The 18,381-nt window shown below is 40.9% G+C and overlaps 1 protein-coding gene across 3 annotated transcripts; it reads left to right on the forward strand.

The window, feature by feature from the left end:
- The first annotated feature begins 5,132 nt into the window (after window positions 1-5,132).
- tmem129 (transmembrane protein 129, E3 ubiquitin protein ligase) lies at window positions 5,133-12,143 on the forward strand. Of its 3 annotated transcripts, none has more exons than XM_039814328.1 (7): window positions 5,133-5,423; window positions 6,193-6,251; window positions 7,065-7,274; window positions 10,202-10,362; window positions 10,527-10,686; window positions 10,778-10,850; window positions 11,159-12,143. In XM_039814328.1, the coding sequence occupies exons 1-7, from the start codon at window positions 5,219-5,221 to the stop codon at window positions 11,341-11,343; spliced, it is 1,053 nt and encodes a 350-aa protein (XP_039670262.1). In that variant the 5' UTR covers window positions 5,133-5,218; the 3' UTR covers window positions 11,344-12,143. The 3 variants fall into 3 exon arrangements, with proteins under 3 accessions (XP_039670262.1, XP_039670261.1, XP_039670263.1); XM_039814327.1 differs by having other exon boundaries at window positions 5,134-5,423; window positions 7,017-7,274; XM_039814329.1 differs by lacking the exon at window positions 7,065-7,274 and having other exon boundaries at window positions 5,134-5,423.
- The last annotated feature ends 6,238 nt before the right edge of the window (window positions 12,144-18,381 follow it).

Consider the following 18,381-nt stretch of genomic DNA (forward strand, 5'->3'; position numbering starts at 1 on the left):
GCCAACAATTGCCTTTCTATAAATTCACATTGACAAACTGTTTGGTGAGGTGTCACTACTGTAGAGTGAAAGAAAAACATACATTTATCAGTGGTAGTTGATACAATGTAGCTCAAGGTTGAAGCAGGAGTAGAGATGGAAGCAGAGGTGGAGGCAGGGATGGATGTGGAGTCAAAGGTTGAGGTTGAAGTAGGGGTGGGAGTAGAGGCAGGGATGGATGTGGAGTCAGAGGTTGAGGTTGAAGCACGGTTGGAGGTGGAGGAAGGGATGGATGTGGAGTCAGAGGTTGAGGTTGAAGTAGGGGTGGGAGTAGAGGCAGGGATGGATGTGGAGTCAGAGGTTGAGGTTGAAGCAGCTGTGACTGTGAAAGGCCCGAAGAAGTTAGGCTCCAACTTTCCGCCCTTTCGCTAGCTCAAGGTTGAAGCAGGAGTAGAGGTGGAAGCAGAGGTGGAGGCAGGGATGGATGTGGAGTCAGAGGTTGAGGTTGAAGTAGGGGCTACGTTCACACCGCAAGTCTTAATGCCTAATTCAGATTTTTTGCTCAGATCCAATATTTTGTTTGGCTGTTCACATTACCTTTTAAAATGTGAACTGTTTGCAGTTTTGAAATGACCCGCATGCGCAAAAGAACAATGACATCAGACGCAGCATGCTGTTGCACTAAAGTTAGGGAGGTTATGGAGGAAGTAAACATTTTCGCTTTTATTTCAAAATGTTTGTGTATGGCAGCCATAACATTAATGAGCAGGTGCTGAGGAGGAGAAAAATGAAGAGAAAGAGAGACAAGTTGTCTATTTTGGCCTTTTGCGGGGTAATGGCTGCAAATTCACTACAGAGGTCTGTGTGACCGGACGACCGATTTGCACGTCAGGACCACTACGTGCCTCCACCACTCTGGCTTCGCCCTCGCAAATGCTCACACTCCACCTCCCCGGCGGTGCGGGCGAGACGGGCCGGTGGTGTGCCCGACCCCGAGGGACTGGGATCCCACCTCAGCCCCCTCTCATTGCGCCACGGGGCGACCCTCTGACTTGCGAGCGCGTTAAACTCCTTGGTCTGTGTTTACAGACGGGTCGGCGGGGTTGCCAACATCGCCTTTTTACATGAGTCAATCCCTGCCCTGGCGATGCGATGCAGTTGGGGCACACTGAGGACAGTCCGCCCAGGTTAACAGCGGCACCGGGAGCAGGGGGCCCCGCCCCTGCCTGCGGAGAGAGAGGGCGCAGCGAGGGTTATTGAGGTAAAAGTCGCATCAAATCCGCCCTGGGTTGTTCACACTGCGGCTGCATTGAAAAAAATCTGATCTGGGCTAGATCTGAACAAGTCTGACCTGGTCAGTTGACCCCCATTGGATTTGGGACACTTTTGCCTGCAGTCTGAACGTAGCCTTTGTCACCCACCTTGAAATTTGATTTTGTTTTTGATGTGGCTTGCAATCATATGTTGAGTATCACTAATATTAATAATGTCCTCTGTAGGGCTGTCATTCTCAATGCACTTTCAATGCTGCTTTAAATCCCCGGGCACTTGGTGAGGGAAAGTTTCTGGACCTCGCATTGTGTGCACCACATTGACTGCTGCTGCATAAGAACGTGGCTGGCTGTGTAGGGCAGGATGGGTGGGCGTTATCATACAGGATTTACAAGCCATGGAGCGGAGTTGGGGAAAATAAAAGACTTTTACCCGGGAAATGCGTGTTCCTTGGGAGAGTTTTAATACAAACCACGATCTTTTCCTAAACTTAACTAATCACTTTGGTGCCTGAACTTAACCTATTCTTGGGTAACTAAACCACCAAGTACCGCTGTCCTGACGGAGCACCATCACCAGCAGCTCGTGGTGCTCAGTAACCAGTGCACAGTCACCTATTTAGAACCAGCAACTACCGCTGACCTGACGGAGTACCACTAACAGCAGCTCGCGGTGCTTTGTACCCAGCACACAGTCACCTATTCTGGGGTAACTAGACCACCAACTACCGCTGACCTGACAGAGCACCACGTCCAGCAGCTTGCGGTGCTCTCTACTCAGCGCACAGTCACCTATTCTGGGGTAACTGAACCTAACGGATCATAATGAGGAGCACCGTAGTCGTTAGCACGAAGCTTTGTAGCAGCTTAAACACAACAGCTAGCAATGGTTGCTCTGTAGGGGCTGAGAGAGCAGAGAGACAGTCCGAGACAGGTTATAGGAACTTCCCGACCTTCAGCCTCAAAGCCAGAAGCTTTCACTGGGATTCACTCGAGAACTTACGAGTCTTTGATGACTCGTGAGTTGTTGATGACTCGTGAGTTGTTGATGACTCGTGAGTTGTTGGTGATTCATGAGTTCTCGCGTGAGTCAGTCAATCCCGCGAATCAGCCGGCTATGAGTGGTTCTGATTCAGACGAGCGAGTGCAGCCTCTCCTCGAGCTCAGAGTAAAACAACAACAAAAGCCATTCTTTCACTTCTGAAATAGCATACAATGTTCCGCACGTAGCCTAGCTAGGGCTACTGTAGGTTTTGGTGTATAAATGTAGTATATTAAAATGCAATTTGGTCGAGCAGTGTCCGAAACACTGCAAGCTCGCCTCGGCTCGGCTCGGTTCGGCTCGCAACACCGACAACTCATGTATTTTTGGTTTTTTTTTTCTGTCTTCAAAAAACTTTATTATTCAAGTACAGATACATTGAAAACATTAAATGCATACATACATACATACATACATGAAAAAGGGGCGCATGAAATTTACATTAAAGAGATTGTAAGGCATTGTAAATGTTCAGAGTCCAGATAGCTTTCTTATTTGTCAGTCCTTTTAAAGTTTTAAAATATAATTTCATGTCATTTTTAAATGAATATTCGGTTTTCTTTCAGACCATTTACATTTATGGATATAAAATTTTCCAAATAAAATTAAAAGATTCTATTTAGAATGCTGCTTACCAAGCAGTGGACCAAACCACTGTGATCAAGGGACTTAAAATATTTCTAAACTTAAAATGCATTTTTTGTGTTTGAATTGTTTCATTATTTGAAGTATAAATTATATACAATACACAGCGTGGTTTTAATGATACTTTTAGGGAGGGGACCCTCAGATGGAGTGGGTCCTGACTCTCCCCTCCTCCCCCCCCGCGATTTCTGTCTATGCCTGCGTGCTGCAACCCCACTGTAGTCCAGAACTGGACCCATTATCAAATTAAAATCATCCCCTAGAACGATATTGTGGTTCCTACAGCTTGTTATTTCTTTTCTAACTTATAAAAAAAAAAGACTGATTATCTACATTAGGTGATAGCACAACCAAATAGCACAACCAAATACAAAATATTCACAGAACAGTCCATGTGCACCTGAACCTGAACACCGTAGTAAAGTTGGTTTTATATTGGACATTGGATATTCGACACATTCGAAAAATCTACTATGCGGCTTGCCATTTTGACCTATTCATGGCAAAATACCTCTGATGAACTCAGCTAACACCCCTACACATAACACAAAGCTTCTTTTTAAAAAAAAGCATCCTTTGATTTTTAAAATATTTTTTTATATAAAAAAATGCTATAAATCTATTATGTGGCCTGACCTTTTGACCTATTCATGTCAAAATACCTCTGATGAACTCAGCTAACCCCCCTACACATAACACAAAGCTTCTTTTTTCAAAAAAAACATCCTTTGATTTTTAAAATATTTTTTAATCTTAAATAAATGCTATAAATCTATTATGCGTCTTGACCTTTTGACCAATCAATGACAGAACACTTCTGATGAACTCAGCTAACCCCCTACACATAACACAAAGCTTCTTTAAAAAAATCAAAAATCCTTTCATTTTATAAATATATTTTACTCTTCACCAATAACCGGAGTTTCCCGCGAATTCAATCAGTCACAGCCAATGACCAAGCGGAAGTGAGAACGGGTTGACGTAACATGTTTCATTTCCTTGTTTTTGAAGACGACACGTGTGTGACTCGAACATCTCACACGTACCAACAAAACGTACAGCGAAAGACCATGCAAAACATTTCAGACCGTCCTGCCAACCTGTATTCATTTTAACATCAATGTAAGCTGCATCGTTTTTTCAATGTAAAGTCGCTGAAAGGTTCTGCTGTTTCAATCCTGTCGGCTCTCTGCAGACTGACATGCATGTGTCAAGCTGCATAATAGATTTATATCATTTTTTAATATTAAAAAATATTTTAAAATCAAAAGATGTTTTTTTTTTTTAAATAAGCTTTGTGCAATGTGTAGGGGAGTTAGCTGAGTTCACCAAAAGTGGTTTGACATGAATAGGTCAAAAGGTCAAGCCGCATAATAGATTTATAGCATGTTTTTTACATAAAAAAATATTTTAAAAATTAAAGCATGTTTTTTTGAAAAAGCAGCTTTGTGTTATGTGTAGGGCAGTTAGCTGAGTTCATCAGAAGTGGTTTGACATGAATAGGTCAAAAGGTCAAGCATAATAATAATAATAATAATAATAATAACAGATTTATGATGATTGGCATGATTTTTCGAATGTAGTGTCAATATCCAATGTCCAATATAAAACCAACTTTACCACGGTAACCTGAACAATGCACAATTCAACTCCCTTAAAAGTTTGTAGTTTGTCTTTTCGGTCCAAGCCGGTGTCTCACTAAAATACAGCTTAGAAATACATTTTCATGTAATGTGTCAAAAAGCCAGCTTGTCTGCATCTATTAAATGATGTCTGACGATATCACAATTATGCTGAGCATTTTGAGCTTACTTTTACTTTAAATGTATCAGAGATTGTACTGTAAAATCACTTGAAATTCGACGTGGACATAGTCAGGGTCATCCTGAACATGAATCAACATTTCTTATAACCAATGAAGGATTTTTTTTACATGGCATTTCAAATTTGAGGAAAATATGATTATGTTACGAGACTTGTCTGTATTTCCAGTTCTTGGAGCAAAAACTTGTAGTATTTTGTCGGGACTGAACCATGCCAGGTGGTTGACCTTTTAGGCTGAAAAAAAGTTTTTGAAAAAAACACCTGTATTTATAAAATGTTACTGTATAACTTCAATAAAGTTCTTTATTTAAAAAAAGAGACTCGTCATCCAGCACCCCAGTAGATGGCGACCCAGCACGCACCTTTAGATTTGTCTTATGTTAGAGACGTGTAGAAGAAGAAACTTATAAGGAAGTAGCATAGTCCTACGGTAGTAGTGAACGAACCTAGATAAAGTATGGAGAGTCCGGAGTTAACTTTTACTTTGGCTTATATAGTGTTCTCTCTCTGCTTCGTGTCTACGCCCAACGAGTTCCGTTCGGCCGGTTTAACCATCCAGAATTTGTTTTCGTCCTGGCTGGGTAGTGAGGATGTGGGCTTCATCCAGTACCATGTCAGGAGGACCAGCATTACCGTATTGGTCCACTCCGCACTGCCTTTAGGTAAAATAGAACTAGATATAACATTAAGGACAGGGTAATAACAAAGTCAATATTTGTCATATATTACCGAGACCGAGCTGAAAAATACTGGATAAGTTAACGTTAGCTAGCGCACACAGTTTACCAGCAATAGCCAGTACGTTACTTTATTGGATAATCTATCATTAACTAATTTGTTGGAAGGTGTAGTTTTAAGTTATATTTTACATTTTACAACAGTTTACAAACTTTGTTCAACACACGTCCTGCTAGCAGCTTAATGTCTCAGTCGGTGTGTTTACATGCACAGCAGTACCGGGGTTATGGTCTGAGCAAACTAATCAGATAGTGACGTTGTTTCCACGTTCAGTCAGACCTTCTTTTACAAACAGATATTATTGATCATATATGTCTTTATATATATCTTTGGAAAAAGCAAATGCATCTGTCATTTTTGGAAGGTGTAGGTCAGACATTCACAGGCCTACACTTCCCACACAGTCTTAGTGTGGATGTAAATTGAAGCTGAGAGTCAAAACCTTATCCACGTAGTTAAAATAACTAAAAATGCAATGTGCTGAAGAACACAATAAAAAAATCAGTGAATGTCCTCAGAGGCTGCATTGTACATTTTTGGTTTCATGTTTGTGTATGGTGCAGGATGGTGTCAGTAGGTGGTGTGTAACATGGGATGTAGTGGATGTGATTTGTTTCTGAAGGGGGCATTTGGTGCTGTTGTTCATATCATGTGCGTTTTGCGTGTGTCCAAGTTTTTTGTTCATCTCTTCAGGTTACTACATGGGGATGTGTATCGCTGCTCCAGAAAAAAACCTAGGATACATTCACCAGGTCAGCCTGTCTCTCTCTGCAGTCTGCAGATTTATAAACACACTTGGTGTCACTCTATACACATGCAGTACAACTATTTCATTTCACATTCAGAGTGTGTACATTTTGTAATAAGGTAATTGATGATATTGTGAAGCTGCATTTCCCCCTCTGAAGTGGGTTAAGGCAATTCTCAGTAGGATGTACAAAACTACTTTTGTCTCCAAGTGCAGTCTTTCTGCTGATGCTTATTGTGAGGACTTCAGGTGAACTCTTAAATAATGATATACATTTTAAAAAGATGTAAAATCAGGCTAGCAAAAGAGAAAAGAAGGAAAATGTTTATACAAATATAACTACACAGTTTCAGAATGAGCAGCTACATCACAATACTGGACACTACAGTGCAGAGTGAAGACATAGCATCAGTGATTGATCTGAATCACACCTAAACCTGTTTCTGTGAATTGGCATCAAACTTCTCCAGAAAGCACAGAACTATTGTGTAGTTTATCCTCCTCTGTTGAAGTAACACGTCACTTGCCATATTTTCACCAGGTTTTGTCAGTCAGTTTGTCAGTCAAAATGATATCTCATCCCAGTCCAAACAAAAGTTAAGTATTTTGTGATACAGTGCTTTAAGAGATTTTTTATTTAAATTTCTGCCTTGGCAATTAAATATGCAATCTTTGAAGTGTGGAGCATCTCTGATGTTCTCCATGTTACCTTGTCGGCAGTAGTTATAAAATGATTGGTCACAGCTGTGTTATTATGTTGTTTCACCAGGTGAGTGACAGCTGGAGAGCATTTCTCCTCTTCTCTATATGCCTTCAGTTGACCAGCTGGATACTCGTCATCTACTGGTCCCACCGTCACTGGCACAACCATCCAATCAGCCGGGCCCTGCAGGCCCACATACAGCCTCCTTACTACAGTTGGGGCTCTGTGGCAACCAGCATCAACGATGAGTTCAGACGCATAGATAAGTTTGCTACAGGGGCGCCTGGAGCCAGAGTTATCATTACTGACAGCTGGGTGTTAAAGGTGTGTAAAAAAAGCTTTCATTTGTGGTTACATTGTTTTGGTGTAAATTAGAGATGTCCCAACTAAGACAACATGTGCTGTCTGACATCTTGATATGGCCCCTAATAAAACCTATATTAGGCCGGCTATATTGACACTAGATGTCAATATCACCATATGTGTAGTTGCCAGATGCCATCAAGGAAATCAGTCTCCTGTGGGAGAAATTGTGTTGAGTTACAACTGTCTAACAATGACAGGTGAGCAGAATGGAATGATATCCCTTGTGTGTCCCATTGGAGTCTGGAGGAGAGGCTGTGACAATTAATTGTATTAAAGATGAGAAAACTCTCTGCGCCACAGCCACCTAGCTGGGTGATGTAATCTTTTCCGATCAGTAGCACTTAATCACCAGTGCTGAAAAACGTGGATGAACATTCATTTCCCATAAATTCTTCACAAATGTCCCCTGATATTTTGTTATTTAAAAGCTTTTATTATAAAGCAGCAAAAATCAAGGAATGTATCAGCAGTAACTTAACACAACTCATATACAGGTGAAAGCAAACATGAAACAGTAAAATAAAGAATAAGTACAAACAGGGACACAGGAGAGAAACTAAATTTTTAGTTTTTTTTTCTGCCGTGGTCGGCGAGACGTCAACTGCAACCTGCTTGGAGGCAGCAGGGCTCCAGACTAACTTTTTGCCTTGGTCGCACTGGTGCGCCTAACTTTTTTTATTTAGGTGCACCAGCACAAAATTTAGGTGCACCCAAATTTTTCCTCACGTCCCCTTTAACGCCACAATTTCAAGGTCACCTTTTTATCACACTCCATATATATATTATGTCAATTATTTTAAACAAGAATAAGGAGTTGGTACATTTTTTTTATTTGAAGCACTATACTGTACTCAAAGTCTTATAGCGGGTCCCCCCTTGCTGTCAGATGCCCCTCAGATGGCCAACACCTGTAATTTGGCCTTCTTCCCCTTTAGCCTTGGCTAAACCATCTTGCCACACTCCCTAGCATCAAAATCCTCCAAGCTGGGCCCCTCCACACTGATTATTATCAGATCTTCCACTAGTCCAGGACTAAAAATCATATCTCTGTATTTTTCGGCTGAATGACAATACACAATATATATCTCTATATTTTTTACAAAGTGGGCTAAATGTTCAGTTTTAAGTCAAAGCCACTTTTCACAAGCTCTTTTATTAAACAGATGTGATTAAAATAAAATGCAAAGACAGGGTTTCCTTCCCAATTTGAAAATATAGAGCTGCAACACTGTATGTAAATTATCTGAAATAAATAGCATGGGATATATTTAAAAATATATATCTCTGAGAAAGCTCCTTCACTTTGTTTTCAATAACAGACCCGGATTGCCCAGTAGCTCATACAGGGAGAGAGGGGGAGTGCGATGGACTGAAGCATATACTACTCACAGAGTGATGGCTGACTCATTATGAACGGGTCCAGCACGGATCGAATGCGGGTCAGCGGCGTTACACACGTCTTGTGTAGGCTATGAAATGTCTGTATCGTCCCTGGCTGCGCTGCATTTTTATGAACTATGATAATGTGGCCATGGGTCAGATCTCTCGCCCAGGTCCAGCAGGCTCCGTCTTACACGCTATTACTCAACCAACTGAAGTTGGTTCCATTCAATAACTTCTTCTGTGTTTTTCGCTTTGGCGGTTGCAATAACCGAGAATTACCAGCGGAAACACTGGTACCAATACAGGTTTCCCTCTCATACTTAACAATATACAGCTGTGTTAATAACAATTAAAACTGTAGACAAATGTCAGCATGTGGACCGGCGGCGCTGTGTCTCTCCATGAGCCGCTTTCCGATGTTGCAGGTGAGCCGCCCGTGTGTGAGTGAATGGGGGCGGGGCTGCGCGGAGGAGAGATCCAAACACAGGCACGGCTTTACAGAAGGAGTGGGTCATGTAACGCAACATTAAACATATCGATATAAACGACATCGCTTTGTTCGTGGAGAGGCAGTGGATGCGAGGACGTTAGGTGCACCGGTGCAACCTAGGAAAACTCTTAGTCGCACCCTTACAAATTTTGGTCGCATTTGCGAATGCGAAATGCTAATTAGCACGGTATGGTTTGACTCAGTGCAGCCTAAAGTGCCAATGAAAAAACATACCATATGTGTATTAGCTCTGTGATGGAAACAGAACACCCCAAATTAATTGTCACTCTCTCACCGAGAGTGTAAACTGGGAGAGCTTTTCAGCCTTTTATTGGTTATTGTTTTGGAACACATTTAGCAAACACTATCAGGCATCATGCTACATTTTAGGTGATAGAATGTAAATAGTAGTGAATATCAACAACTTATAATTTAAAGAGTGCCTAGGGAGTTGCAGTAGGCTGGCTGACACCAGACCCTTCTCAGTTGTAACTGAGAGTGGGAAAGGTTCATTGACAGTTCATTTCCAGAGGGGCGTCACCAACGGACGCCACTCAAATGCCTCTGGGTGCATTGGATAGTCCTTCAACCAATCAGACTAATGATCCAGGTGACGCTGCGCTTCGGTAGCCGTCATGTTGAATGTAAACAAAAAGCTGCTCGCCGTCGCTGCGCTATCGTCATCGCCCGCCTCAATGGTTGTGATTGGTGTAAAGCCCGCCTCAGCGGTTGTGATTGGTGCCTCGATTTTGGGGACATTGGAAATGGGTTTCAATGGGCTCTTCACCAGACTGACTTGTAGAGCAAATCTCAAATTTGCCAGAAGTTCGTCAGAGTTTACCCAGGCTAGAGGTGCAGACCAGTATGGGCTTCAATGCAAAGCCAAACAGGTGTGGCCTTTTTACTATCTTTCCTTCATCTGGGTGGTTGTGCTCCAGTTAAGGTATGCTAAATTGGCACACAAAAAAATCAACATTCATCCACATGCCTGACCATCTTTGTCCTTCTCTAGGTGACCACCTATCATGTCTACATGGCCTTACAGAGTGAATGTCATGTGACAGTGACAGAGTCCAGACAGCACCAGCTGAGTCCAGACTCGGCTTCCCCCACACAGATATTGACACTGCGGGTGGACAGCATCAACCCTGCTGTCAGACCCTTTGATATCAGGTGTGTGTGTGTGTGTGTGTGTGTGTGTGTGTGTGTGTGTGTGTGTGTGTGTGTGTGTGTGTGTGTGTGTGTGTGTGTGTGTGTGTGTGTGTGTGTGTGTGTGTGTGTGAGGACTAAACAGCATGTGTCATGAACAAGCCATCTCACTTTTCCATTGCTTCCAGGCTCAACTCTACAGAGCATGCAGAGTTCAGAGAGAAACTACATGCACCCATCAGAAACTCTGCCAATGTAGTGATCCACCAAACCATAAGTGAACTCTTCCTGGAAATATTTAGAGCCCAGGTGGACCTCAATCAACTGTACACACTCCCCAGTGGACAGGTACACTACTATTTGTGTGTTTCATGCAACTGCTAAAATCCTGTCCGTATGATCACAATACAAATTCACAACATTGTCTCTCCATACAAAGGAAATGGAGCCCTGTATAGGCTGTATGCAGGTTCCAGCAAGCACCAAGCTGGTCAGACTCTGCCATACAGAAGGTGTGTGTGTGTGTGTGTGTGTGTGTGTGTGTGTGTGTGTGTGTGTGTGTGTGTGTGTGTGTGTGTGTGTGTGTGTGTGTGTGTGTGTGTGTGTGTGTGTGTGTGTGTGTGTGTGTGTGTGTGTGTGTGACAGTCCTGTCTATTCCCTACCTTTATTTTGTGTTGTTGTTCGTGTTCTTAGCTGTTATATACTGTCTATTTCTGTATGAGTACATAACAATAATACTAAAACTGGAGTCGAACTGTATGTGCACACATACCTGGCCAATAAAGCCGATTCTGATTCCTACCTTGCTGTGTGTTTATAGGAGGAGATAATGAGTCGGAGTGCCAGCAGTGTTTCTGCAGACCAATGTGGTGCCTGTCCTGTCTTGGCCGATGGTTCGCCAGTCGCCAAGACCAGCAAAGACCCGAGACCTGGTTGTCTAGCAGAGTCCCCTGCCCCACCTGTAGAGCCAAATTCTGTATACTGGACATCTGCATGGTCCACTGACAAGACACACACATACAGATCCGAACAGACCTTTTACTCTTGAAATAATGTTGAGGTGTGTTTTTATCCAACATTCAGCAACAAAACTCTGAAGAGAAGCAGTGGACAGGACATTGGACTGAACTTAGTTATGTACCTGTAGTTTATTCTGTGCTTTCAATAAGGAATGATTATTTACAGTATAATTTACAGTAATTACAATGCTCTGAAATTTGTTTTGAACCCCAACATAGTGTAAAATGACATGATCAATGTGACATTTTGGGAGATATGTTTGGTTGGTGTTTTAACCCCAGTCAGACTTATCTGACTGGGGTTAAAACACCAAACAAACGTATTTTGGGAGATGCCTTTTAAGGCACCATATTAGTTACCATGATCTATCTGCAATCAGTAAAGAGACATCCAGACTGTGTTTTGGTTAGAAAAAAGACTTTTAACAATGACCAGGACCTGTTCATCCACTTCAGAATGTTCTAAAGAGGCGAAATAAAACTGACTGACATCAAAATGTAAGCAGCCTTTAAGAGCAAATCTCAAGTTATCACTTGGTTATACACATGTATACTCTGAGCAGGAAAAGTCAATCAGACACAAGGATTTAACAACTTGCATCCGCCTCATTGTTTATTCTTTCACAAATCCTTATATGTTCTCAGTAATAATGTTATTCTGCAAAACACAATTGGTGTTTTTAATTTTAAGGAGCGACTTGCAGGTTGGAGACCCCAGTAAATTAATGTTTAGGGAAATGTAGAAACTAGATTTTCGGGGGAGGTGAAATACATCCATATACACAACAATGGCATCTGTAGTCTTTTTTTGTTTTTTTTTAAGGAGTTTTATTTCCACCTCAAACAGACAGATTGTAGATGACACAATAACTACAATATTCAAAACCATTGAACTGAATAGTAACAAAATAGACAATAAACCAAATATATATATATATATATATATGTATAAATGACAAAATCATAAGCCCATCATACACTCCCTAGCACAAAGCTTTTTGGGAGCCCTCCAGAAAGTTCAGGTGCTTTCCCCATTTTCTGTATAGACATCCAATCTGGCAAACCATTTAAATTACACTATAAAACGCTGCCACCCTAGCCTTCTCATAAGCTCACTCCTGGATTGACGGCTCCCCTCCATCCTCGTTTTTTAATTTTTTATTACATTTTTATTACATTTTCCAAAACAAAAAGGACACAAAAAGAAAAACAAAGAATAACAACAACACAAATCACAAGATACCTTAGAGACATACATTGTAATAACATACACATTGATGACATGGAGGGTGGTACAGATACTCATGAAATACTCATTCATGTAACACAAACACTACACAGTCAAGTTGTTGCTCTGTTGTTCATATATTCTCTAATAAGAGTCCACAGGGTGCCTAGACCATGATCACAGTCTGCAAAGGTTGAAGCTAGAAAGCAAATCCAGAAACTCCTATAACCAGTTATATTTGTTTAGCAGTCTAATTTGTGTTTTCCAATTCATGAGTATAGTTCTCTTTATAGAGAGAAAAGCTAGTGCAACTATGCACAGGTCTTGCTTACAATCTGCATCCCAACATACACACAATAGCTCGATGGTGTTTTAAGCCCCCAATGTCGCCTTCAAGGCAGCGTTGCGTCGACATCAAGGCACCTAACCTTAACCCTAACCATAACCATTGACTAATCGACGTTGGAGGCTTAAAACACCAAACACCCACACAATAGGGCATTTAGGAATATGAACATTCAGAATAATTTTTCAACATCTACCTCAGTCTCTATACAAATGGATAGGCCTACCATCAAGGACACTTTTAGATCCTGGCACAGTGCTTTAGAAGTAAATATATATATATGTATTGTACCAGAATGCCAATATAGAGATTAATTTATTATATTTAATTATAGCCCTCTCGTCCAACCACTCCCAGCTACCAACCTCATATTTATTTTATATCTATATATGCCCAGGACAGTGGGAATCTTACATTGTATGCTAAGTAGATAATCTTCCATTCTCTTAAAAATAATCTGGCTATCATTAAACTGGACCCAGCTTCTTATGTGCTTATCTGTCCCGTTTAGGATTGACCCATCTCCCAGAAACAAATAATCTTGGGCTGAATGGAATCTGGGTCTCTGCAATCCAACATAGGTTATCATGTATCCCGGTCCAAAATTCCTGGACCTTATCCCAATGCTAGTTTTGACACAGAAGATGTTGGAAATGTATATTCATATGACAGAGCACAACCTTATAATTATATAAGACCAAAAGGCCAAAAGACCAGGAACAGACAAGGATTAGAATACATAACTAAAAGAAATTGAGTTGTGTGAGAAAATCAGTGGACAGCTGACAGGTGTGTACCAACACTTTTTAACAAAATGACAGGCTTCAGCTATTGATGGTTAATGCTGTGTTCACATTGCTATCACATATAGCCTACCAAAACTAGTATTTGGTTGTCTAGTACTGGTTAAGTATTAATACTTACCCATAACAGATACAAAGGCATGAGTATCAGCGTGTCTTGCATTGTCTATTACTCCACACTACGTTTTTATAGTGCTGTACCACAGTAGAGAGAGATCTTTTTTGGCAGACAAAGAGGGGCAGATTGATTTCTTACGATCAATCATCCAATCCATTTTTATTTGTTACATGAAACATTGATTGACACACATGAATAGTGTTTCCCTCCTATTAAAATGCCTAGCGCCCCCATCTGTAGTTAGGGTTAAGGTTTAGTTCAGGTTTAGGTAGGGGGGAACAGATCTCGACCATGAAACAGCGTTTCCAGACAAGTTTTAGCGAAAGGACACAACAGCTCCTGACATCCCTCTGCAAACTGATGGAGGCCACTCGGCTCACAGTCTGACACTTGTAGTGGTGCAACGGATCGTCATTGATCCGTGATCCGTTCGGATAAATATCTTCGGTTCGGCACACACGTGATCCGCGGATTGATTTCTGAAAAAAAAAAATTGTGCGCATGTTCAGTCCACACAGCGTGGTCATGGTGAGCGTAGGAATGGAGGAGCTTGAACGCCCCGTGTCATTTAAATCCCCTGTATGGGAGCATTTTGGCTTCCCTGTCAAATATAATGATGAAGGAAAGAGGTTAGTGGATAAAACCGTGACGGTGTGTAGGCACTGTGGCACAAGAAAGCCATATGACAGTGGAAACACATCAAGCATGGCCACGCATTTGAAGCGACATCACCCCGGTGTTTCACCGACAGGAGTGAAAACGAAAGCTGCTCAACAACCACTTATCACCGCGGCATTTAAGCAGCCCCTTGTTGCACAATCAGACCGGGCTAAAGACATCACAAACGCTATCGGTGTGTTTATATGTGCAGACATGAGGCCATAATCGGTTGTGCAAAACGAGGGCTTTAAACACATGCTGAAAGTGCTTGAGCCACGTTACGACATACACGGGAACGGAGAGCTAGCAAGAGCTATCTTGCGCAGGTACTGACACAAGCAGTGGAGGAATGGAAGATAAAGAGGCCCAGTACTAGTAATATCCCAGTCACAACTGATAATGCCAAATAAATGCAGTGAGTGAGGCAGGATTTTTTATTTGTCTTGTCTTTTTTTTTTTTTGCTGATCCGAAAAATGATCCGATCCGAGAAACGATCCGAACCGTGAGTTTTTTGATCCGTTGCACCCCTAGACACTTGCACACTGGCTAGCAGGATGACCAGCAGAGAAGTTACCTTGGTGCCCCCTCAGCGATAAATGCAGAGATTATCTTGCTTGTCCACATGGACAAGCAAGATATGGGATATGGGATAATAGCCATAGGTTGTAGCTAATAGCCATTTCACCTTTTTGTTTGTGTTTACTCTTTGATTGGCTAGTCTAGCAGTCAGCAGGAGACCTGTGAGTTGATTTCCAATCCTGTTTACTCCTGTTTATTTTTACATTTAAAAACCTTGACAGGTGCTGTGTGACTTGTCTTCTACTGCTTTTCAAACATTACAGCCACCTACAATAAATAGGTGATTGAACAAAAATTTTATCATTGCAAAATCGCATCGAGCTGGTTTCGATCTCTCTAGAGCAACACATACAATTCGCATCCACAGCTTGAACTCTCATGCTACTTCTGCTTGCAGGAAGGCATTAATTAACGCTGATGTGTTAATTAATGCCTTCCTGCAATCCAGGTAATAGTTTGTTTAGTTTGTTTACTGGTTACCTGGGTTATAATAGAAAATATAATAGAAAATACTAGAGCGTATATATCACGTTTCTTTCCTCGCGGCAAATACAGAATTGCTAACGATGAGCCACATGAAAAGCTAAAACAAGTTGTTACCCTGGGCTTAGTGTGGCAGTGTTTTATTTTGTCCACGACGGGTGCACTTTGTTGAACCCAAAGAGAAACACAAATGGCCTGAGTATAATAAGCTCCTTAAATAATTTAAATACTACTTTGCTGTGTTGGAGTTTGAATTCAGAACTAGACATCACTTTGGATAAAATCATTTGATAAATGACACCATGCTTGGTTAATTTGGAGCAAAGCTCAAATAACACTGTATTGCAAGCACTTTTAGCTAACAGAGGTATTACTATATTACTATATATTTACTATACAATACATACAAAAGGAAGGAGAATGACTGTAAATCATTACATCCATGCCTTCAGAACTTGTGGGTAGAATTATTCTGCTCAGTGGCTCAGTAAAAATTATTTATCAGTCATATGTGTTGTGTCGTAGGGGCTGTAGCCGCAAGGAAAGAAACGTGATAAATCACTCTTTTTTTTTTCAACTGAGCCCAGGTAACCAGTTGTTTCAGACCAACCCCAAGATTATATTTTCTTAAATAAATTTTAGGTGGCTGTAATGTACTGCAACCATATTCGTCGCAGTAGATCTGGGAAGCGATTTGATAATCGGCAGTAATATGTTTGTGATTGTATGACAGATCTGGTGACAGAGGCAGGCCACAATGGCTGCTGTTAGGTAAACACAATATAGATACATATTGAACAGATACTGCATTAAGGGCAGCCTGCATGCAGCAGCAGTAGCAAGACTAATCACACATCCTATATAAATACATTAATATGTTAATACATTAATAATATTAATTAATAACTATTAATGTATTCTTATATGTACTGCAGTTAAGCAAAAGCCACTTTTGAGATATGCAAGATGTTAAAGGTAACTAAAATTTTTTGGGAACTGATGGGAACAACAATCTTTGACATTTGATCTTGGTCCAGTAGCAAGATTGCAGCAGTCGGCTGTGGCGAAACAAGTTACCAGGTAAGGGTAATAGGGCAATTGTGCAGCTTGTATTTAGCTTCACAAAAGTGCTTGTTTTGCCATTGACAGGCTCAGATTAATATTCTAAGTTCTGACAACATAATGGAAAGGATTTCTAAGGATTTCGACCTTTCTGTTAAAGAGTAAGATCCTTTTTTTAAACATAAAAACATCCACAAAATTGCGTTCTGTAAATAAACAGTAATTTTAGCATTGTAAAATACACTTCATTCAAAGTCAAACAAAATGAAACTATGAAAAGCCGTTTTGGGTCGTCTTTCCACTTTTCCAATCATCACAACTGCGGTTTTGGTTGAAAAAAACACATTGTTTACCATTTTACATGTGAAAATATGTTGGCTCTAAACACACTAAAAGTATTGTTTTTTTAAATGGAGTCTGGTGGGTTTAGCATTAGCGACCTCAGAGCTTTTTCTGGTTAAACAGAAAGGTCTTTAAGAGGTTTTAAAAAGGCCTAGCTCTGATGCACATTTGCCCCATAGGGTTACATTGCAGCCCGGTCTGTGGCTGCCGGTTACAGCGTTCACGCTTAATACTGGTCCAATTTCAAAGATTGTTGTTCCAATCAGTCACTTACACACACAAACATAGGAAAATAGGGGTTGAAAAGGTTGAAAAAAACTGTAGTTACCCTTTAAATAAATATACTATATACCATTGATAGCATGTTTGGGGTGTAGTGTTTTGCAACTTTTTTTCTCTCTTTCACCTGTTGCTTCTTTTAAATGGGATGAGAGAAGTGCATGTGATTGGTCAATATTGAAGATCACACTGACTCTACTTGTTCATTCTGTAGATGCATCTCACTTCCCTTATTTGATAGCTCCTCGTCCTCGGTCCTCTGCTGAACCGGAAGTTGTAGCCCTCCTTCGCGAAGGCCATCTCAAAGCTCTTATTCCTGCAACAAGGATCGAGGCGGGATCTCTAAGGAGCTATGAGCGAGGATACACGAGAGCAGCCTTCCCGGAAGGAAATATCCATTGCGTTGAAGTTGATGAAGGTTGAACCAAAAGTGCGGAAAAGGAAACTATAAATGCAGAGAAATAACAAAACTTAAATTTTCAATAGCTGCAAAATGAAAGCTCAGATGGGCTACAGACAAAGAAATAGCCATTTCTGTGTCTGTAGCCCATCTTAGCTTTCATTTTCTCAAAGGCAGAGCAGGATACCCAGGGCTCGGTTTACACCTATCGCCATTTCAAGCCACTGGGGGACCATAGGCAGGCTGGGGGAACGCATATTAATTTGAAAAAACCTCATAAAGTGAACTTTTCATGCCATGGGACCTTTAAATGCCTGTTTTATTTTTCAGTGGAACTTTTTTGAGTGCCAAAACAACGTTTTCCAATACAAGTGTTTTTAAATGTCAATGTTTCCTATTTCAGTTCAGGTCTTGTTTTCAATGGGAAATTTTATTTTCATTGCCAAAATGATATGTAATTGTCCTAGCTCCATAACTATCAGGCAGAGAGGATCTAATAAAAGTTGCCATCAAGCTGTATGGGAAATCCACTGGATTCAGCTTTTGGAGTTTGATTCATATTTTGGACTAAAAGTGAGAAATCTCACCCTCTGCTAAAAAAAATTCCCCCACATTCATAAAGATGCAATAATAAATTACTAAAGTGGCCCTCTAACATTTTTGTTGATCATACTTTTATTGTGGCATTTAAATAGAGAGAAATACAATGTTTAGTAGGTCTAT

The sequence above is a fragment of the Perca fluviatilis genome, chromosome 10 (assembly GCF_010015445.1).
Source record: "Perca fluviatilis chromosome 10, GENO_Pfluv_1.0, whole genome shotgun sequence".
Lineage (NCBI taxonomy): Eukaryota > Metazoa > Chordata > Actinopteri > Perciformes > Percidae > Perca > Perca fluviatilis.